This window comes from Amblyomma maculatum, chromosome 2 (assembly GCF_055883805.1).
Source record: "Amblyomma maculatum isolate TAMU_Amacu chromosome 2, ASM5588380v1, whole genome shotgun sequence".
NCBI lineage: Eukaryota > Metazoa > Arthropoda > Arachnida > Ixodida > Ixodidae > Amblyomma > Amblyomma maculatum.
In genome coordinates this window covers 26,315,083-26,336,223 of record NC_139345.1, presented here as the reverse complement: position 1 = coordinate 26,336,223, position 21,141 = coordinate 26,315,083, and the positions used below count along the sequence as shown (strand labels likewise).

Sequence of the window (21,141 nt, the reverse complement as noted above, 5' to 3'; positions counted from 1 at the left end):
CACCGAGTTGCCCTGCATTGTCGCTTCACTGCAGAACACAGCCCCGCCGTTGTTGATGCTCTCTCCGTCTTTCTGTGTGTGTGCCCTCACGGGCTGAGGCGTTGCAATCCGCTTTGAGCGAAGCCGGCGTTACTCTTCTGGCGTGCTGTTCGAGGATGGAGTCAAGTGACTCGATCGGGCACCGATATCGACAAAAACAAATATGATCTGTTCACAACGCCTTAAGTTTCGCCACGGCCGCCATCTGTTTTCTCTATTTTCCACCAGCCCTCGTGGCAGCTGAGCCGACGCAGTTCGCAGCATACGCGGCGTACACCCTTCCAATGTTTTAACGGTATCACGCGAGCGTCGACCGTTCGCTAGATCAGCGCCCTGTGACGGAACGAACCGGCAAACTCGCCGAGAGTTGCCGCATGCGTACGCCATCTTGTTCATGGCCTCTCGTGTTAGATTCCATCCTCGCATAACACGCGAGAAGCGTGATATTGATAACGGGTGTGCAATGCCTGAGCTGTATAAATCCGAGGTTGTGTTCTGCAGTGAAGTGAAATTACGGGGCAACATGCATGACCGGCGGCGCTCATATTCAAAAATATATTTCTCGGCTAAAGCAAAACAGTCGTTAGTAATAATTATACTGAACACACAATAAAAAGTGCTAATAGCTTAATATATTTTGCATTTCTGCAGGGAGCTCGTCAGTAAAATATTTTCGTGTGAGTACAGAGTACATTGTACTTGTCTGCAAATTTGCCATTTGATTTTTTTCTGAGAGCTAATCGATTTAATTTCAGTCTAAAATCCTTTTCTGCAGTACGTATTATGGTGGGCCAATTAAAATTTTATGGCTCAAGAATGTTGCTCAGGTACGTGAAAAAAAAAAAAAAATTTAATTTAGCTAACGTTTTGAGCTGAAAACTACAACTCAGAAAAGTACAGAAACCTTGTGCAGGCTATGTCTTGGCACACCATAAAAAAAAAAAAAACACACACACACAGCTCATATATATTGTCCACAAGAATGTGAAATGCAAAAATGAAATAAACGTATAATCATGAATTTTTTAATGAGATGTAGTTCTGCACTTGTCTGGAAAATTCACATGGCTGTCCAATGGCAGAAATGCTTTCTCCCTCTAGATATCAGACAAAAATGGTTCCGGCGGTTCAATGAAAAAGCATATATTTTTTTTTTTTTTCATCAAAATCAAAAGGGTTCGAACACTAAGCCAGGTGATGTGTGTGTTGCATAAAATTACCTTATTCAGAAGCACGCAGGGACATTTCGCTCATTCTACAACCTCCGTACAGTGTTATTTCTCAAGTTCCTTCCTGGCCACAGGCTCCAATCGTAGTTCTAAGGAAAATATCTACATGAGTGAACAACACCTAGCACATCGAAACTCGGAGGAAAATGCTCTCGAGCGAAGGATGCATCCTACAACTTCTTCTGGGAGTTTTCGTGTCCGTAGTATATGTTGTTGAGCTCGTTATACACACCCTGCATTCTCTGTGTCGCCTGCAACAGATTCAACATTAACACAGGAGAATGGCACAATATCGTTTTCAGCATTATTCTACTAATTGACATACCTTAAACAGCCGGATTGCCCAGCCGTCACCACAGACAAGTCGGCCGGTAACTAAACACAACATACTCGTCATAAAGGTCTCTTTCCTTCGCTGTAATGTTTTGGAAGTAACTTTTTTTCCCTGACAGTCACCTCCGAGAAAGCACCACAAATTTCTACTTCATGGAGTGGCTTACTCGGTGGCTCAAACAAGGAACTGAGCTTTTCCAGGAGTGACTCTCTCCTAATTTTTTTCCTGCGCTTTCCTTACAGTCTCCTCGCGGGTGATTTCAAACTCACTCCTACAGCTACCTGTTCCAAAACTTCTGTGAATGGTGACTCAGTTCCCTTAAAATGCTCAAGGACGTAAAATGGCGACCGTTTGTTGGGTTCTTTTGCGTCGACAAAAGGAATGGTGTTCTTTAAAGGCCGATAGAGGATGATAAACTCAGGTCAAAACAACAATGCACAAATTAGTGGTAAAAGCAATTCACGCGCTCTCACTTAATTAGAAGCACATCGCTTAACAAGAAACAATAATTTTCAGGTAATTCTGAGAGAAAACTATCCAATATATTTTAAAATTTCACTTGCGCATTAGTGTATGGCCAGCACGCTTACAGCAACAAATATCACATGCAAGAAATGGATGAGCGGACAGACTACATAGATGTTTTGATGACAAAACAAACAATTAATAAGCATCACGTCTACAGACGATGCGCAGCAAAAAAAAAAAAAAAAAAGTCAGAGCGCTGCCACGCATGGCAGTGTCAAGCTGAAGTTTTTTGACCCAGACGCTAGAGAATTACACCATTAGAAGGAACAAACAAGAAAATAATAGCTCCAAAGAGCTCATTTATTAACGCTTTCTCGTCGAGTGCCGTCCTATCCGCAGGGCTACTCTTGCGGTGCGGAGGTATATAATATACATGCTCGTTTTCTTTCCCGAAGCACTCACAGTCACTCACAGCCACTCAGTGCTTGCAGTTACCAAGGCATCCGCACCGGCAACTGCACCTGCCTTACTGTAAACTCTGCGGTTCTGTCGATCTGCGCATGACAAACAAAAGTGTTCATGACATGATATGAAACTGCAAAACGAAACCACGATAAAACTGCATGATCGCAAGAAAAGAAAAATACAAAGGAAAACATTTTCTCAACTTCATTCTCGCTTTCTATGTTTTGAGCATTAGGCGTTCAAGCGATAAATAAATAAAAGAACTCCGTTTACTCACACGAAGGTCCACCTTGAGTGAGCATTTTTTGTTTGCTTTTTTTTTTTTTTTTTTTAATAGCGTTAACTCTTACTACTGACATAAGCCGGTTTCTCATTCGTTTCTCCGTCGCTCTCAAATTGAGATTCGAGAAAGTTTCGACACCATTGGTGCCAAAATTGTGGTCCACCCGTTTGCGGTAAATGGTTCTGAATGGTGTCAAACAAATCGGCACTATATGGCGCGCAGAATTGTTTTTCAAGCTGAACCCTAACATGAACGAGGAATTTGCACAGACGACCGGTTGGTCCTCGATGATCGTGATGGGGTGCGACCTTCGGCAAGCCGTGGCGGGCGAACCGGAGGTCGTAGAGGGGCGCGGATGGTACCAAACGAATTGTTGCTTCGTGATGCGCGCGTTGGTACAGGGGAATTGAGAGCCTGGGGCCCAAGATCGAACTAAGGCTCTTAAACGTACGCCTGCGGGGGTGAAGCTCTTTTTTATAAACGATATTTATTGCCTCAGGTCACCGACGGGTATGGGATAAAAGATGAAGAAATGACTAAAATAATGAAAAAAGGTTTGCTGATTTTATGGCGCGCTTGTTCCGTGGGGACAGGAAGTTCGCCGTAAACGTGACCATTCTCAAGCAGGCGACGTGCTTTCGTCAGTATATCGGTGGTCGGAAGTAACGGCCAACTTCCAAGTCCTTCGATGGCCTTAAAACCGCAGAAAATGAGGACCCGCATGCCTCTCTCCACGTATACGACTCGAAAGCAACCCGACCGCGGCAGCCGTCTCAGTATACTCGGCGGCGGCATTGGTGGCGCTGAACGCTACGCTCCAGTAGAGTTCGCCACCAGGCGACCAGGTACCACCGTGAAGCCAACCCGACGGGCACTCCGGCCGCATCAGCGCATCCAACGTCGTGGGGCCGACGTGCCGCGCTGTGTGCGAGTGACTCATACATTTGTTTTGATATTCTGCGTCTGTCTATTAGTATGAATTTTCATGCATTTCTTGCTTTCACCGGTGCCATTGCCGCCAGTGTAACGCGGTGCTCCACTCCGAATCATACCAACTTCTCGGAAAGGGGCAAACCGTTTTGTTTCGTACCTTGCGGAAGATCTATGGTTCGCCGCCGACTGCAATGCCTGCGGCTCATAGGCCGCGAAAAGTGCATTTCAACAGAAGGAAAACGGGAGGTAATCTCTTGGGTGTTTTGTTGCTTCTAAAGAAGGCATGCGCCAGAGTCGTATTTCTGTGCCTGTATATTGAGGAATAAACTGACTGCACGAGTGAAGAGATTTCTCGGATATTTCGCTAGGTACAGTTATATATACTTCAGCTCTAGCGGTGGTAACGTAGTTCGATTACGACAGCCAAAGTAATCGCTTCTCGACTGCCTTTTCAGCCCCACTGCTCGAATCCTGCAAAGATGACGTTTGGCTTCACTGCACAGCTTAGTTGCTTATGCGGCACCTTTGCGAAACTCTGGCAAAGTCTACATAGTAATTGTACTCTCCTGTAGCGCCGTCTGGCCACTGCAGGTTGCCTATAGCCAATCCATTAAGCGGCCGTGCCATTACATAGCTTTCGGAGAATACCTAAATTATCGAAGTCGATTCCATCGCAAGGGGTGGGCGTAAGCTTGAACGGAAGTTGTTCGTGCAACAGTGCAATAGAGGTCACCGTGTGATGGAAATGCTTGGATTATAACAAATTCAAACTTGTTATGCATTCCAGCACGGAGATAACGATGAATGCTGGCGTTTTGAGTATAGAGAGCCTACACGATGCAACATATATAGGCTCCCCATAGTTCTGGAAGCTCCTTATATAGCTTCATCTGCTGGGCGGGAAAAGAAGCGGGGCTTTCGGGCTGTGCGAGGAGACTTAATATACAGTGCTCTGCAATTGTATAGGAACAGTTTTGAAAAATTATTCCGCTTCAACCGGTGGCAAGTTTCCGATGAAATCATACGGAAATCTTGCGCGCTGTTCTCCCTTTTGTTGTACTCTCTTACAGTTCTGCGCACCTGGTTTTGCCCGCATGAGGAAAAAGCAGAACCGTCTGTGATGAGGTTTAATGAGCGCAAGGCGCGAACGCTAACTTCCATCGAAGGGCAACGGTGGCGTCATCTAGCATCATTATGAAAACATGCCACGCTTGCCTGGGCACTTTTGAACCGCGGCACTTTCCTGCAGCTATGCCAGGGGGCGCCACAGCTGCCTTTTGTCAGAAAATCGGCGTTGGCGTCTTTTGCTCCTCAGTCTCGACGCAGACGGTTCTGGGTTTTCATCGTATGCGGCCAAACCAGGTATAAGTACCATGGTCAAACTTACCTCGTAACGCGCAAGTTTTGTGCGCGGTTTCAGTGCAAAATAGGCCTTCGGTTGAGGCGGGATATTTTTTCAAAACGGCTCCGATATAGTTACATCACACTGTGCAACGTTTACAGGAGCAAGGGCCAGCAAGACATATTGTGAACGCTGCACGGTGCCGTAATTATCGACATAATTCTCAGTGATATACTTAATTTATCCTGTTACTTTCAGCGACACCGCATTGTCTATACTGGCGATGGCTTTTGAAGGCCCCTCGTGCTCCTTCGGCCAGCGTTAAACGAAGGGTAGCTCAAGCCCATGGACTGCTGGACCAGTAGAAAATGTCTTTTAATGCGAAAGCATTACTAGGCTATGTCGGCAAGGACGTGTGTACAAAACACGTGTAAATTTTAGTGTCGTTCTCGTAAGAGTTACGCTAAAACCAGTGGTTGTAATAGAAAGAGGATGGTGTGAGGATGCTAACCAAAATAATAGCATAATTAGTTAATCAATTAGAGCCAAAAATGTAAAAGTAAAATCAATCAGACGTCGAAACCATACAACTAATACCGACGTCCAATGAATGTAACGTCACGCCAACTGGAAGTGGATGTGTTTCTTGCTTAATTAGCTAAATAAATGCGTGACAGTGATCAGAAGTGTGTAATGAGTGTCAATTAAGCAAATATAATATAATTAAGGTGTAAAAAAGCGAAAAAGACCAAGCAAACGTGCTAAATGGCTACGCATCTGTAGCGACGTCACAACTATGCGGTTGTCTTGGGGACCGCCGCCGGCGACGTCACGTCGCATCCTGGCAATGCGTGACGTCATGACGTCAGGTTGTGCCCCTCCCCTACGCCAGTTGCTCTCTCGCCGCCGGTGCCGGATGACATGTACATTGGTTAATTGCGTTCTGTGTGAACGTGTTGGCGATAACGGTGCGGAAAACGTAACACAGAACGCCAGATAGCGAGAAATAGAATCAAGAGAAATAGGGAGATAAAAAAGGAAGGCAAAAGGAGGCAAAGAGGTGCTTCGTCTCTGTTAGCACTGTTTTTAGCCTCATATCATGCACCAACCAGCCCAAGTTTCCACCCTTTTGAGGTATGAAGAATAGAGGTAACGAGTGTCGAGAAGGTGTCCGTTCTTTTTCATTCCCCTAATGCAGATTCTGCAGAGCTCTCTGATTTTTTTTTCTTTTTCCTTTTTGTCCCATAAAGTTGATTCCATCTATCTATCCAGCCAGACTCACCGACATCAGTAAACTTCCTCCTCGCACTAGCCGGGGAGACGACCCTCCCTCCAGTGCCGCACTGCACAACACCTTTGTTCACAAGCGTTCCCACGCACGCACGCACGCACGCACGCACGCACGCACGCACACACACACACACACACACACACACACACACACACACACACACACACACACACACACACACACACACACACACACACACACACACACACACACACACACACACACACACACACACACACACACACACACACACACACACACACACACACACACACACACACACACACACACACACACACACACACACACACACACACACACACACACACACACACACACACACACACACACGCGCGCACACACACACACACACACACACACACACACACACACACACACACACACACACACACACACACACGGCGTATGTCCGTTGTTCGAACTGATTCTCTTGCTCCCGCTGGGGTGGCGCAGTGGTTATGGCGCTCGACTACTGATCCCAAGGATGCGGTATCGAATCCGGCTTCGGCGGCCACTTTTCGGTGGAGGCGAAAAGCAAGGCGCCCGTGTACTGTGAAATGTTAGTGCACGTTAAAGAACCCCAGGTGGTCAAAATTTCCGGAGTCCTCCAATACGGCGTCTCTCATAGCCTGAGTTGCTTTGGATCGTTAAACCCCATAAACCAAAACAAACCATTCTCTTGCGTCCGCTGCACTCGTGTTGGAGATCTCATCATCCCGCGCGATGATGGGGAAACGTAACAACATTATGTAAACGACTGCCCGACATACGTATTAAGCTGTGGTTCAACCAAGTCGTGCATCGATGTTTGGTGGAGGAAATGCTCACAGCAGATCGACGGCTTCAAAATGGCCGACATTTTCAACGGCTGATGGGAAACCATAAAAAATATATGCTGAAATAACGCTTCGCAGCGCAACTGTCGTCGACACACGTCGTGCACGTCGTTACCAGTGTGCTTTTCTGTCTCTTGCTGTTGTTACGGTACACCGCCATCGCAATAGAGTGCACTGATGACGCCGTGAACTTGTAGAAGCCGATGCGCGCTGTTTACAGGGGTAGAGAAACCAAATTTCTGAGCGCACATATTTTCTTCGGCATACCGCGCAAGACAACAGGAGTTACACGTCAAATTTTCCTACCAAGGCTAAAAATTTATTAATAATTTTCTGCTTGATCATTTCGGTTTCGGCTTCAAACTTTATACGATGCCTGTGACGTCACGAATGAGTTTAACTTTTGATCGCTGCTCGTTTACTTTCTTTGAACCTAATTTTGGTACTACATGCTTGCACAAGAGTTGCTGCCGGTTAAAAAAAAATAATAAAACAGCGATAAACCCCCAGATTCTGTATGCCTCGCGCGACCGCTGAGCGTCTGTGACCTCACAGCCATCGTTCGGCTGTTGAAGCCGAAACAGCACGAAGGGAAAAAAATAAATGAAAATTCATTTCCACTGTTTCGCGCAACCCATATGACTGTCAATGTTTATTAATGTGCTGCAGATCATTAAAAAAAAAATAAAACCGCAACTACAGTATGGTGCCTCTATCATTCAAGCACTCGGAGAGATTGCAATACCCGAACTATTTGATTGTGCGAATGCACTTCGTATCGTTTGGTAGGCCATATATAGTTAAGGCAACGCCATATGCTTGGGTTTCAGATTACTGCCATTACTATTAGCGAATAAGCCCAGCAAAATACTATTTTATTTTTTTGATGCATGCTCAACGGAAGGCTTTGATTATGTCTCCCCCTGTTCGATATTTCAATCCTGATGAGAGTGTATATTTAGTGGAAATTTATAAGCACAAGAGGTGTTCATCAAGAATCCACACATTCTTCGATCAGATACCGCAGCTGTTCTCTGAAACGAAAGCTATAGCGCATCATGTCTCAAGACGAACGTAGATAAAAGGTAGGAAGAGGAGGCAAGGGATCATCTTGGTTATTTTTTTTTTAACTAGGCCCTCATCCCTGTTAATCCGGTTCTGTTTACGCACCAAGCTTATCTAATATCATTATCAGATATCGGGACTATTTCTTTCTGCAGCCACGAGATGGCGCTACACGCAGTGATCCCACTTGTTTGTTCTTCCCTCTTTTTTTTTTTTTAACTTTCCTCTTTCTCCCTTTCACTTTTGGCCTGCACACCAGTTTTGGTGCCGACCCGTTTCAAAGGGTATGGCCCTGAGCATCAGCATCATCATCATCATCACCACTTGTTGGATGTTCTCAAGTTTCGCGTACGGATCACTGACTAGGTCTCAACATGTAATCGCCATACCAGAAAATAAACGTTTTGCGCTCACATTCCCAACGAGCACCCACTCCAAAGAGTATACCTATACTGTCATTATCATCAACGTTAACAACACGCCTAGGATGCCCAGCCACATCTGCATTTCGCTGGGTACAGAGGTAGTTATATATTTAATTAAGAAATTTTTTTTTTATAGCTATTGTCTATAAAAACCTTATAAAAGCTTACTGCGTTGCAGAAATATCAGACAAACTAAAGACCAACTGGCTTTTTTTTTTTTTTAACGCACGTTTTGTATTTTCCCTTCGGAATGATCCTTTATTCCCAAAAGGAACATACCCTTCTTTATCGGATAAAACAGCTTTCGCTTTTTCGGACGACAAAGTCGGCGAGCTATATATTTTAGTTGTCTAGTTTCAGGAGAAAAAAGCGCCCTACTGCGCATATATAATATAAGGCACCCTCAGAAAAAAAAACGGTCAAGGCGGCGCAGTGCGCAGAAGGCAAACGGATGGCCAAGCAATACGCAAATAAACGCGCCCCTGGAGCAGAGTGCACATAGACAGCGCGCGCCTCCGCTCTCTCGAAAGAGCAGGCTGCGCTTAGCACCGCACGCACTCTCAAATTTGACCACAACATGGCTGCCCGCCCGAGTGGAAACTCGCTGAGCGCCGAGAGAGAACCACTACTACCGAGTACCGATCAGCCAATTAATTATCATAGCAGAAAGAATCTCCTTGCGCGCCGATTGGCGCGCGCTCGCTCCAATCGGCGCGCGCGCAGGGGCGGAGCGTCATCGTCAATTTCACCCCCCCTCTATTTCGTTCCCCTCCTCACCCGACCCAGCGCCGGCAGCGCTACGAGCCACGCGGTGCATGACGGGTAACGGAGCCATCTCGCGTCCGCCGAGTTGCGAGTTGTTGGTAGTCGGCCTCCGATGCAGTTAGGTGACTCTCCCCGCACCGGCCGGCGATTCCCGCTCCTCGGCGAGCTTTCGACAACGCACGCCGACAGCCCATGTGATCTCTTACCCTTGGATTGAGAAGAGCGCGCGTTCGTCTGTGTGTGTGCACCATTCGTTGGTGACCGACTTGGACTGTGCCACCGTGTGACGACTACGCCTGTGTTTGTAGTACACCACTACGCGAACGAGCTCTCCGCGATTTCGGCTGTGTTTGTGCTGCTGTTGACAACGTTCACCGCCTGCACTTGGCCCGAGTGCGTGTTGGCGTCACAGTGGGTGGTGAATCGGCAAAACGGTGCGTCAGCCAGCGCTTAGCCTGTGTCGCTGGTAATTCTTCCCGTCCCGCAACCCCCCCAGCTGCCAAAATTCGTGTCAAAAACCGTATCCCGCTTCCAGCCTTCCGGATGGAACACGAATCGGACGACATGGACGGCAGTGTGGTGAGTGTGCAAAGAACTAACGCTGCACGACTTCGATCAATGCGGGATTGCAAGTTTTCTGGGGTGAATTGAAGACGTTGTGTAGACATTTCCACAGCCGTGCGGTCTGTCGCTTCTTTATGTTCTTCGCTAAACGATATGCTATCATTGATGTAGGCTTTCGAAACGCCCGTCAGCTTAAATTCCGACCACATGTTTTGACATTTTACCAGGCCGCATGGCCCTCGTTTCTTTATACGGTCGATTGAAAGGAAAGGGGGGGGGGGCACGAGTTGAAAAGGAACACTCAATAACGCGATCCAGTTTGTGTGCATGCTTCCAAATATGGAAGTGTTCTATGTTACTTGTTCGTGACGTTCGAACCGGGGCACTCGCTGTAGGTCAGGATTTATTTCAATTGTAGTACGATTACCTTTTCTTTTGAGGGGAGATTTTATTACTCGTGAAACGTTGCTTGCCATGTGCTGGCCTCGCGACTGGTACAAAGGTTCGAAACATCAATTCTCGTACGTGCGAATAACTAGGGGCCCGTTCCGGGAATCTTCCCCCTCTAGCCCTGTTCAGTCACATTGCGCACAGTAAGAAAATTGGGTAATTACCTATAGTTTATTTGTTAACTTGTTAGCTGTGTTCTTTGAATGGCGCCTTTCGAGGCAACTTTTTGCCCCTGCCTGTAATCGAAGGTATACCCACTGATTTCCACATTTTCTAAGAACTTGTTAAACACGAACATTAGCTCTCCTTTTAGACTCTGGCTTATGATAACAATTTCGCGTAGCAAATCTGTCGTCGTCTTTTCGAATCGCGATAAATGGGCTTGCTATCAATTTCAGCTCTTTGCTCTTTTTCCCAGAAACTTGACAAAGGTTGGAGGTATGCACTTCAAATACAGTGCGCTTGTGTTAACATGGTGCTTAGCCTTGACTGCTTAGGGCGCGCGTTATAAGCAGTTGATGGCCGTCCTGAGAAGGAAAGTCACCACTTCCACTCCTTTCCTGTATGTTATTTCGTGACGTCGTTGTGGAATTCGACTCTTATAGACTGATGCAAAGCTGTTTGCCAGGTCATCACTCGGGGTTGCAGTGAGTCTGTTCCGTCATTTGCGGCCTGTTACTTTATAGAGAGAAAACTGCTTAGCTGTTAGGAAACGCTGGGCGCAACAACTGCTCCGCGCCTTACCAAACGCTGTGCGGCAAGTTGCCGGTGTCGTTATCATGATGTGATCAGCTGAGCGCACCGCGGCAGGTCGCTATCGGTCAAACTGGAGGCGATGCAGTGGAGTGGCCTCTCGTGCCGAGTTTTCATTCCGGTATATCGTCGGTCTTCATTTTCTTTTTTTAACTTATCACCTGCAGCACGCTGTTTTTGAGAGCTTTGTTATTTTACCGGATGCAGGCTCGCATGTATAGGGCCTTTGGCCGAGCAAAGACTGCACATTCGAACGCAGCGCTTTGGACGAGCACCAAGAAGCTCTGCAGACGGGCGAAAGTGCCACAGGCTGCAGTCTGTGTGGTGTGCAGACCTGTGCAAAATTTTCATGATTATTCGGCATCTGCGGCGTTATCTGGTGCGAAGGAAAGAAAATGAGGAAGCGAAGATTTATTCCTTGTCGAGTTATGTCTAATAATTAGCCCAAGACACTTGCTCTGAAAAAAAAAAAAATATCAATCTATTTAGGTACTTAACTTGTTCGTGTAGTTTCATCATTCCCTTTTAGCAAGCAAGTGATCCGCAGGAAGTCGCGGGAAAATTCTGACATTTGCTCCGTAAACGACCACTGTCGAGTAAAGAGTGCTTCCCGGAGTTAACCAGTTAGCTACAAAAAAAGAAAAAGTTGCAAAGTTTTGTCCGCGTACAGGCCGCTCTCCTATATAATTTAATACGTTGGGCCGGAAGTTGCCGAAGTACCGTCGTTAAAAGAATAATCCAGCTGATGCAATCGACGCAGCCGCTCACGTTGCATTGGTGCATGTGTAACAGAAAGATAGCTGCCTCATAAAAATTTTACTTTTGGTCGCATTCTACCATTCTCCTTATGAGACGCAGTGTAAAAAAAAAAAAATATGGAGACGGTCGTCGTCGATTTCTTTGGTCGGCATCAACACATTGTATAGGGCAGTGGCGATAGTCGCTCGTGGAGTGTCGGCTGCATGGTAATCCGGCTGCTGGTGGTGCTTTGGCTTGCTTGTGTTATTCGAGCTGACATCGACTTAATTGGCCTCTGTGGCTGATTTCGCGCCTTGAAAAGCAGCGGCTTTTATTCCAAATGAGCAACGCACATTCGGCCACTTTCAGTGTGCGGTCACATAAAGCTGCACTTCAAAACGTCGGCAATCTCTTAAGGCTTAAGGCTTTGCAATAAAGCCAGCAGTCTTCTGTAAATAAAATAAATAAATCTGTAGACCCATTGAAATGGGATGCCTCCGCGACGGAGCCGAGACAGAGGGAAAACAAAACGCAAACAGAAATATACGCGGTCACCACTGGACAAAAGCGTCACCGCTCCCATGCAGGTCCTCTATTCGCCACGATATATGCGCTTGTTTTGACTTCACACTTCCCCCTTTTTGCAGCCAACGCTGCAGGCGCAGGCCACGACCGGAGTATTGTTTCTGCCGAGCTTTGCAAGGGCAGTAACAATAAAATTGATTAGCTGCATACATAGGTCGGCAAAATCACGTGTGCTCACTCACACTCATGAACTCAAACTCATGCAAGCTGCAGCGACTCACTCGGGCTCATAACTAATCTGGGCTCACTCACTCATGTCAACTCACGACTCATTTGAACTCACTCAGTTTTGACTCGCGATCTCATCTGAACTTAGGCTCATCATGGACTCACTCATTTCGACTCATCGGGACTCACTCATTTCCACTCTCGACAAGCAATGAGTGACGGTCCTAAAGCTTGTATAGGTCGGCGAAAAGAAGTACAAAAAAAAAAAAAAACGCGGGAAATAAATGAAAAAAAAAAAAGGGGGGGGGAGGGTAACATTACATGATTAGAATGTTTTCTTCAGTAATGAACAAGTTACAGGAAAAGAAAAAGCATGGTAGGGTTTGTCTCTTTTAAGCTGATTATAGTACGAAAGCATGGTCTTTTTAGCTATAGCACGGGCCAAATTTTAGAAATGGCTATGGCCGATTTGGTGGTTGCCGTCTTGTCGGGCACCGTCAATAGTGGTTGGGTACCAGTTGTAAAGGTGAAACTTTGAAGGTGGCCTGGGCCAAATTCTGGAAATAGTCATGTCCAACTTTATAGGTAACCATAGTGTCGAGAATGGTCAGTGCAATTAGGAACTGATCGCTTTTGATGCAAATCGGCCAGAATCAACATTCGAGGGTTGGTAAACCGTGTGTGACCCGAACCGAAATTTGGAGGTCACCATCGTGTTCGCCTTAATCGAATTATGCTGTACGTTCATTTTGGTCCAAAATCGGCCGAGGTCAATCTACTGGGGTGAGTGGACCAAATTTGAGGGTGTGCCCGGTGAAATTTGGAGGTCACCATCTTGTTCGCCATAGTCATAATAAATTGGGCAGATTTTTGTCCAAATCAGTTGAGGTAAAATTTCGGCGGTGGGTGGTCGTGGTCGTGGTCGCCGTAGGAAAATTATGTTGGACAGGTTTTGAACCAAATCGACCGAAGCAAAATTTCATCCATACCAAAATGTGCTTAAATTACCCACGTACGTAGCCACGTATTTGTGACCTCCTCAAACAGCCTACCCAATTAGAGCTATGGCACACAAAAAGAAATATCGGACAAGATTCTTGGTCTGTGGTGTAAGCCTATGATTTCTTTCGCAGTAAGAAAGAACGTTAACAAAATTTGGTTACACAATGGTCTCTACGAACTTCATTAGCCTCATATAATTAGCTATGCACGGCTAGCCTGGCACGTTCGCATCGCTGTGCACCAATGAACAGCTAACCAGTGAAATCATTTGCGAGATATTCCAAAGTAAATAAACAGCAAAGGAAGAACTATAATAGCCACCGCAATACAACACGCCAACGAGAACAAATGTTCGATTAACCTACATTAATCTCCCATAGTCAAAATATTTGTGTAGCAAAAAAACAACGAAATTGCTCTACATCATCAGCTCACCAAGAAGCTTATTCATTATTAGAAATATACAGGCAATTCGAGTGCGCTAGGATCTAATTAGCGACTTGTGCCCATTGCTCATTCGATCACTTCGTATCATGCTTCTTCAACCTCTGAGCAAGAATTCATTTGATTTCATAGGAACTTTCTAGGTCGGACTCAGCACGACTCAGATCATAAACTGAATGCGAGTCCGGACTCACTCACGACTCATATCATGATCTAAATGTGAGTCTTGTCTCACGACTCAGATCACGATCTTGAGTGCCACTCCAGACTCACTCACGACACTCAGATCACGATCTGAATGTGAATCCGGACTCACTGAAACTCGGATCATAATTTGAGTGTGAGTCCGAACTCACGACTAAGATCACGATCTGAGTGTGAGTCCGAATTCACTCACGACTCAGATCATGATCTGAATGTGAGTCCGGACTCACTCACCATTCAGATCATGATCTGAGTGGGAGCCCGAGTGAGTCGACTCATAAGTGAGTCCGCCGACCTATGGCTGCATACATTCTTCATCGTGCTCGAGCTGTGCGGTTACGGGTTACGTGCAAGATTTGCGACTAGAGCGGGACTGTTTTTTCTTACGCGCTCGCGCAATTCATTTTTGAGCAGATGTTTTTTCTAAACGTAGTCGCTAACAGGCTCGCTGAAGGTCCAGGCATGCGATAGCAAGGCTACATTATAAGTCTTTAAAGCCCTCCAAATAGAAATGGGGGGGGGGGGGGGGGGTGTCCTTTTGCTTCGTTTTTACGTTTCTTCCTTTTCTGATGAATACCGTTGACGTGCAAAATCTGCAAAAGGTTTGGTTTCATACTCGCCGTGTTTTTGGAGGCCATGCTCGTTTTAGTTGTCGAGGGTGGCAGCTGAACGCCTTTCATACTTAATACGCGCGCATGCAGCAGCGGAAGATTGCATTGGCTTGCACACATGGAGACAAAAATATAGAGCAAGACCCACATTGGCTCTCGACTTGTGCTGTGCCCCTGGCCACGCTCGCTTTCGCATTCCACGTAGTTAAACTACATAAGCTAAATAACTATCGCATCTGAATTCGAGAAATACTTTTGTTGCGTTTGTGACTATAGAGCAGAGACTTAGGGTTAAACAGCTCTGTAAAGTCGAATGCATTGTCAAGAATAAATGACAGAAACGATGGGACAGCAGGCCAAAATAAATTGACTAAATTAGGTGTGGGTGGCTGGCGTACATAATTAAGGTTTGAAGTTGGAACAGAGAACCCCACAACCTTCATTGCGACACTCTATAAAACACCGTTAATGTGCAATTTTTGTTCTTGATATAAATCGACTGTATATATAGTCCCTTCTGGCTATCTGGACGTCTCTGTTAAACGTGGAATCACCCTGAAAAAGCCTGATCACGGTAAAAAAGTGCGTGGTAATGGAGCGAAGCCTTAGAGATCCCTACACAAGACTATATTGACATGAGGTGAGAACGTAGCGAGAACTGTTGTTGCTTTCTTGTTTCCTCCAGTTACGTTCCCGAGGTGCTACAGAAGATTGTCCTTGAAGTGCTCTGCCATGCGACTACCCTCACACACACACACACACACACACACACACACACACACACACACACACACACACACACACACACACACACACACACACACACGCACACGCACACACACACACACACACACACCATCATCATCATCAGCCGGACTATACCCACAACAGGGCGAAGGCGTCTCCCATTTTCCTCCAATAACCAGGTCCTGTGCTAACTGCATCCAGTTGACCCCTGCAAATTTCTTAATATCCACCGACCTAATTTTCTGCCGCCCCCTGCTACACTTCCCTTCCCTGGGAATCTAATTGGTTACTCTTAGAGACCATCGGTTATCCTCTCTTCGAACTACATTCCGTGCCCATAGCCATTTCTTCTTTATTTACACTAGAACGTCATTAACTCGAATTATGTCTCTAACCCACACTACGCGCTTCCTATCTCTGAACGTTACAATTACCATTTTTCGTTCCATAGCCCTCCGCGTTGTCCTCGACTTAAGTAGCACCCTTTTCGTTATATATATATATATATATATATATATATATATATATATATAATACTCTCGCACGAGGGCCCTTAGGGATATTGTAAAAAAATATATATATATATATATATATATATATATATATATATATATATATATATATATATATATATATATATATATATATATATATATATATATATATATATAGCTTGACACGTGAAGACTTAGCGTACCTATATATTAGCAGTGATCTCAGCTTACGCAATTTCGTTAGCATGATTTTCTGTGACAGAGCTCGTCTATCGCTGCGAAAAGTCGACTGCGGTCTTCTCGCGTTCGGCATTTGCCAGCACGCGGATTCTCCTCTAATCGCTGATAATAGTAGAGAGGCAAAATATTTCGCATTTGTGCACACCCAGCAAAGTATTCCGTTTTTCTCTATCATACGCCATTTTAATGCCCAGCAAGCGATTGCATTGTTCTTTCCACCAAGTCATCGCGCCGTTCTCTTCTCGCGCTCATTTTGTATTGTTTCGTGCAGGTCACGTCTCCGCCAATAGGGCTGACGCAGATCTATTGGCGCTTCATATTAACTATATGTATTCGCGGCTAGCCGCACTGGGTGCTCGGGGTGTGAATGGACATTGGTGGGAATGAAAACGGACGAATACGCCAGACATTTAGAACGTTCAATTGCTGCGGCGAACTCCGCCGCACAACAACAATAAAATAACACCATTCACAGCGATGTCTTCGGCAGACTTAATTTTCCAGGCTGCACCAAAGGCCTCGGCTTGGTTCTGGTTTCGATCATGTTATGACAGCTTGGTGCTGCTTTTGGTTGCAATTTTACTATGCAACATGTTGCATGGAATGCACCTCATTATGAGCTAATCGTTTTCTCTGTCCCGCATTCCTGTTCTGCGCGCGACCAAAGTACGGCCAGCTCATGGGTTCCTTTTAAAGAGAAGTGTGCTGAAAACTAGCACAGCTGCTCTGTCTGGGAATTCACCGGAATCTCGGTGAATCGCTCTTACTGACATACCATTCTTCAATATCAATCTTTTTGCTCATGATCAGTCAAAGACGTCGTAGTGGAAGACTGCGGATCAATTTTGGACACCTGGGCTCGGGTTCGGACGCAACCGCCGCAATATAGAAGATTTGCTTTGACAACTATTCGTGTTCCTGATGCCAACACTGATGAGGACTGGATGCCCTTGTTTTGAAGCGAAAGGCGGTGTAGCTTAGCTCTGAGATCGGCGCCCGAACACCGGCGTTGACGCGCACATTTCTCTTGACGCCAGGGTGGCATGCAGTGGTTATGGAGTTCGACTACTGAACCCAAGGACGCGGGATCGAACCCCGCCTCGGCGGCCTCTTTTCGATGGAGGCGAAAAGCAAGGCGCCTGTGCGCTGTGCGATGTCACTGCACGTTAAAGAACCCCAAGTGGTCGATATTTCCGGAGTCCTCCACTACGGCGTCTCTCATAACCTGAGTCGCTTTGGGCCGTTAAACCCCTCAAACCAAAGCAAACATTTCACTTGAGAAAGCGGCTAGAGGGGGCGTCACCAATGTTTAGCTTGTGTAAAAACGTACGAAAGGTCCATTTTCGCAGAGGTGGGGGGGGGGGGGGGGGTGCTTTGTTTATTGATTCAGGTCAACGTCAAATCATTCAGTGTGCCTTTAGCATGCGCGGACATAGCGTAGCACACAGATCACATTTGTGTTTCGCCTTCGCCGAGTTGTGGTCGGGATTCAATTCACCGAAGTTCCTGTTAATGTGGATACTGCTTTAGGAGCGTGAGGATTGTTCCAAAGGCAGCTGGCATCGTTTATCGTCGGCTGGCAAATGCTGTGTTTTAATTTATTGTTATGAGCTTTAGTCATTAGTGCTTGATTCCCGCATGATTCATGATTTGGAGTAATTTTCGTCCATTTATTAGCCACCTAATGCTCTGGAGAAGCCGGCGACGATCAAATCCAAGGTGGCCAATACCGTCTAATTGGTCCACTCCTTCGTTCGGATTAACTTGAGCGCGCTTTTATATGCCCAGGTCACAGCGCCGCCGCCGGTGGGCCTCCTGCGCGCTGTCGACTGCAGTGCTCGCCGCGGATGAGGCCGCGTTGTTTGCGACGATGGAGCTGTTGATATCGGACGAGGCGGGCATTTGACATTGGGCCCTTCGCTACTCGCTCCTCCTTTTCTTTGTTTTTCCGCTTCCTACACGCGCGCGCGCGCTATCTGTGACGGCGCGTCTCGGGGACCAAAGAGTTGACGGAGTGTTTTTCTGTCGCCGCCGAGGCTGCTCCTGGCCGGCCGTATTCTTTCCCGCGGCCAGTGCCTCTTAGTAGCCGCTCACTGGGCGCGGCGCTTCGTCCAAGAATGCCTCCCAAATAATATACTGCACTGTACTATAATGCTACACTATTGTGGGAAAGAGCGGTGACGAGCATCTATCTGTACAGCGTAGAGGTAGGTGAGGTCGTAGACTCAAAATAGACTAAGTCATAAACTTATGGTCATGCACTTTCTTTAGACATATCTGTGGACTGCGTCTAATACAAAGTGGAGGAAATGAAGATTGTTATAGGATTTAATTTATAGATACCCTATAGATCATGTACAGACAAAAGAAAAGGACAAAGATCATGGCGTCTTGCCTTATCAAGTCCTGGAGCATCAAGGGATAAGAAGTGGAAGCTGTGACAGATTTTCTCTTCTTGGGCTCCAAGATTACCTCGGAAGGAAACTGCAGCCATGAAATTAGGAGACGCCTGCTTCTGGGAAAGAGAGCAATGCTTAGCCTTGACCGCCTAGTAAAGAGCAGAGACATTAGTCTGCCAACCAAGATCCGTATAACTCGTGCTATGGTCTTTCCAGTTGTGATGTATGGATGCGAGAGTTGGACTGTGAAAAAGGCTGACCGCCGAAGAATTGACGCGTTTGAGTTGTGGTGCTGGCGAAGACTCTTGAGAGTTCCTTGGACTGCCAGAAGATCAAATCAGTCGATATTGTCGACCATCAACCCTGACTGCTCATTGGAGGGTCAAATTTTAAAGTTAAAGCTCAGCTACTTTGGTCATCTGATGAGAAGAGAGGAGTCGCTGGAGAAAGATTTGATGTTGGGAAAGGTTGAGGGTCGCCGGAGAAGGGGTAGGCAGCGAACGCGATGGTTAGATGGCATCCTCGAGGCACTGCAGATGAAGTTATGTGATGTTAGGAAGATAGTGAGAGACCGGAAAGCGTGGCGTGACATGGTCCATAGGGTCACGAAGAGTCGGACACGACTGAACGCCTGAACTGAACTGAAACAATTACAGTATAGAGTCTATAAAAAGTCTTTAGAGTCTATTTCGGTTTTCGGGGTAACTGCTATTCTTAGTGACAGTAATCTATGTAGGTCATTCTTAAGTGGAAATTTATTTAGCGAGGCACGCAAGCCAGGTATTCGTGACACAGTGGGTACAAAAATAAAGTTAATAGGAAGACAACTTAAATTGATAGAAACAATTTCTAATGTTCTTGCGCGAAAAGGCACAATAGAAATGCTTGCATTCGTAAGGAGATAAGAATCAATTTAAAACTTGGGCCAGCTTGCACGATAAAGTCCAAGCTAAGTCCAGACTTAAATGGTGTCTTTAGAAAGACCAAGCTTATTTAAGACGGCTCGTGTTCCGAACGTCGAACGCTTCGGGTTCATGTTCACCAGAGTGGCTTCCCTGAATGCCCTCAACAACCACTTGGGACATTTTCACTTGTAACACAATCTTAAGCCGCAAAAAGCAATGGCACGGATTCTACACAACGCAAAATTGACCGAATGTGTACATATTACAGCAGGGACAGTGCCAGCGCATCCCTGTATTACCCTAATTTCTCTACTTAGACACCTGGCGTCCTTGTGTCTTAACCAAGACAGCACTAGAGTCGTAATCATACAAGCGACTTATTCAAGTCAGGACTGAAGCCCAGTCTTGACTCCAGTCTTAAGCGGCCATGCTAGTGACCTATTCTTTAGACTCCAGTTAAGTCTGGACTTAACCAAGACCGTCTTAAGATTGTTTTGTGCAAGCGGGCCTTGGTTTCGTTTCATCGTCTGGGTTATGGGGTTGAAAGTCTCAAAGCGACTCAGCCTATGGAGGCGATGTAATGGTCGGCTCCGGAAATTTCGACCACCTAGAGTTTTTAGCTTGGGCTGACATCGCACAGCACATACGTGCGCTTTTCTTTCCGCCTCCATCAAAAAGCCGCGGTCGGGATTCGATCCCGCAGCCTTGGGTTCATCAGTCGAGCGCCCTAACCACTGAACCACCGTGGCGGGGTTGAACGTAAAGGTATTTTTAACTAAACAATATGAATAACAGGAAGAAGAGGCAGGACAGCCAAAAGGAGAACACCTCCTGTGAGGGTGAGAACACCGCCTCTGCCTACATTTTCTTTTACTCTCCATTTGAAAGGGGAGAAAGCGCAGAAATAATAGAACAAATATGCCATGCCCACGCTGCGTGGTAATATAATCGAGACTTCTTCCATTTCCGAGTGGAATCACTTCATGGCCCATCACCATGTGCAGGAACTCCAAAGGGCCCTTCCTAAGTTTGAGAGGCTTTACCCTCCCCGGGTATCGCCATACTGCTAGCTGCACCAAGTGCTCACAGTATTTGTCATCATGGGTGCCATCTGCTGCATCAATCTTCACTATGACAACATTAGAGTAACTCTTCGTATACTTCCTCTTCCGTATAAATCCCTCACTACCACGTGAATGCACATTTTTCGACGCATACACCTAACTGCACTCGTTCAAGTGGCCGATCGTTTCCACACCTCATCAGACAGCCTCTGGCATGCCTGAATTGTCCTGAGCCCTATGCTAACTTGCATGTTTTCCTGCCCTGTTGCAATTCAAT

General features: G+C 46.2%; 1 protein-coding gene across 4 annotated transcripts in view; it reads left to right on the top strand.

Moving 5' to 3' along the window:
* The first annotated feature begins 9,528 nt into the window (after positions 1 to 9,528).
* Positions 9,529 to 21,141, top strand: part of LOC146198185 (AT-rich interactive domain-containing protein 3C-like) — a 244,612-nt gene continuing 232,999 nt past the window's right edge. For all 4 annotated transcript variants that reach the window (XM_084593581.1, XM_084593578.1, XM_084593580.1 and 1 more), the window contains exon 1: positions 9,529 to 10,075. In XM_084593581.1, coding sequence (XP_084449707.1) covers positions 10,040 to 10,075 — 36 coding nt within the window. In that variant the 5' untranslated portion in view covers positions 9,529 to 10,039. The remainder of the gene's footprint in view (positions 10,076 to 21,141) is intronic.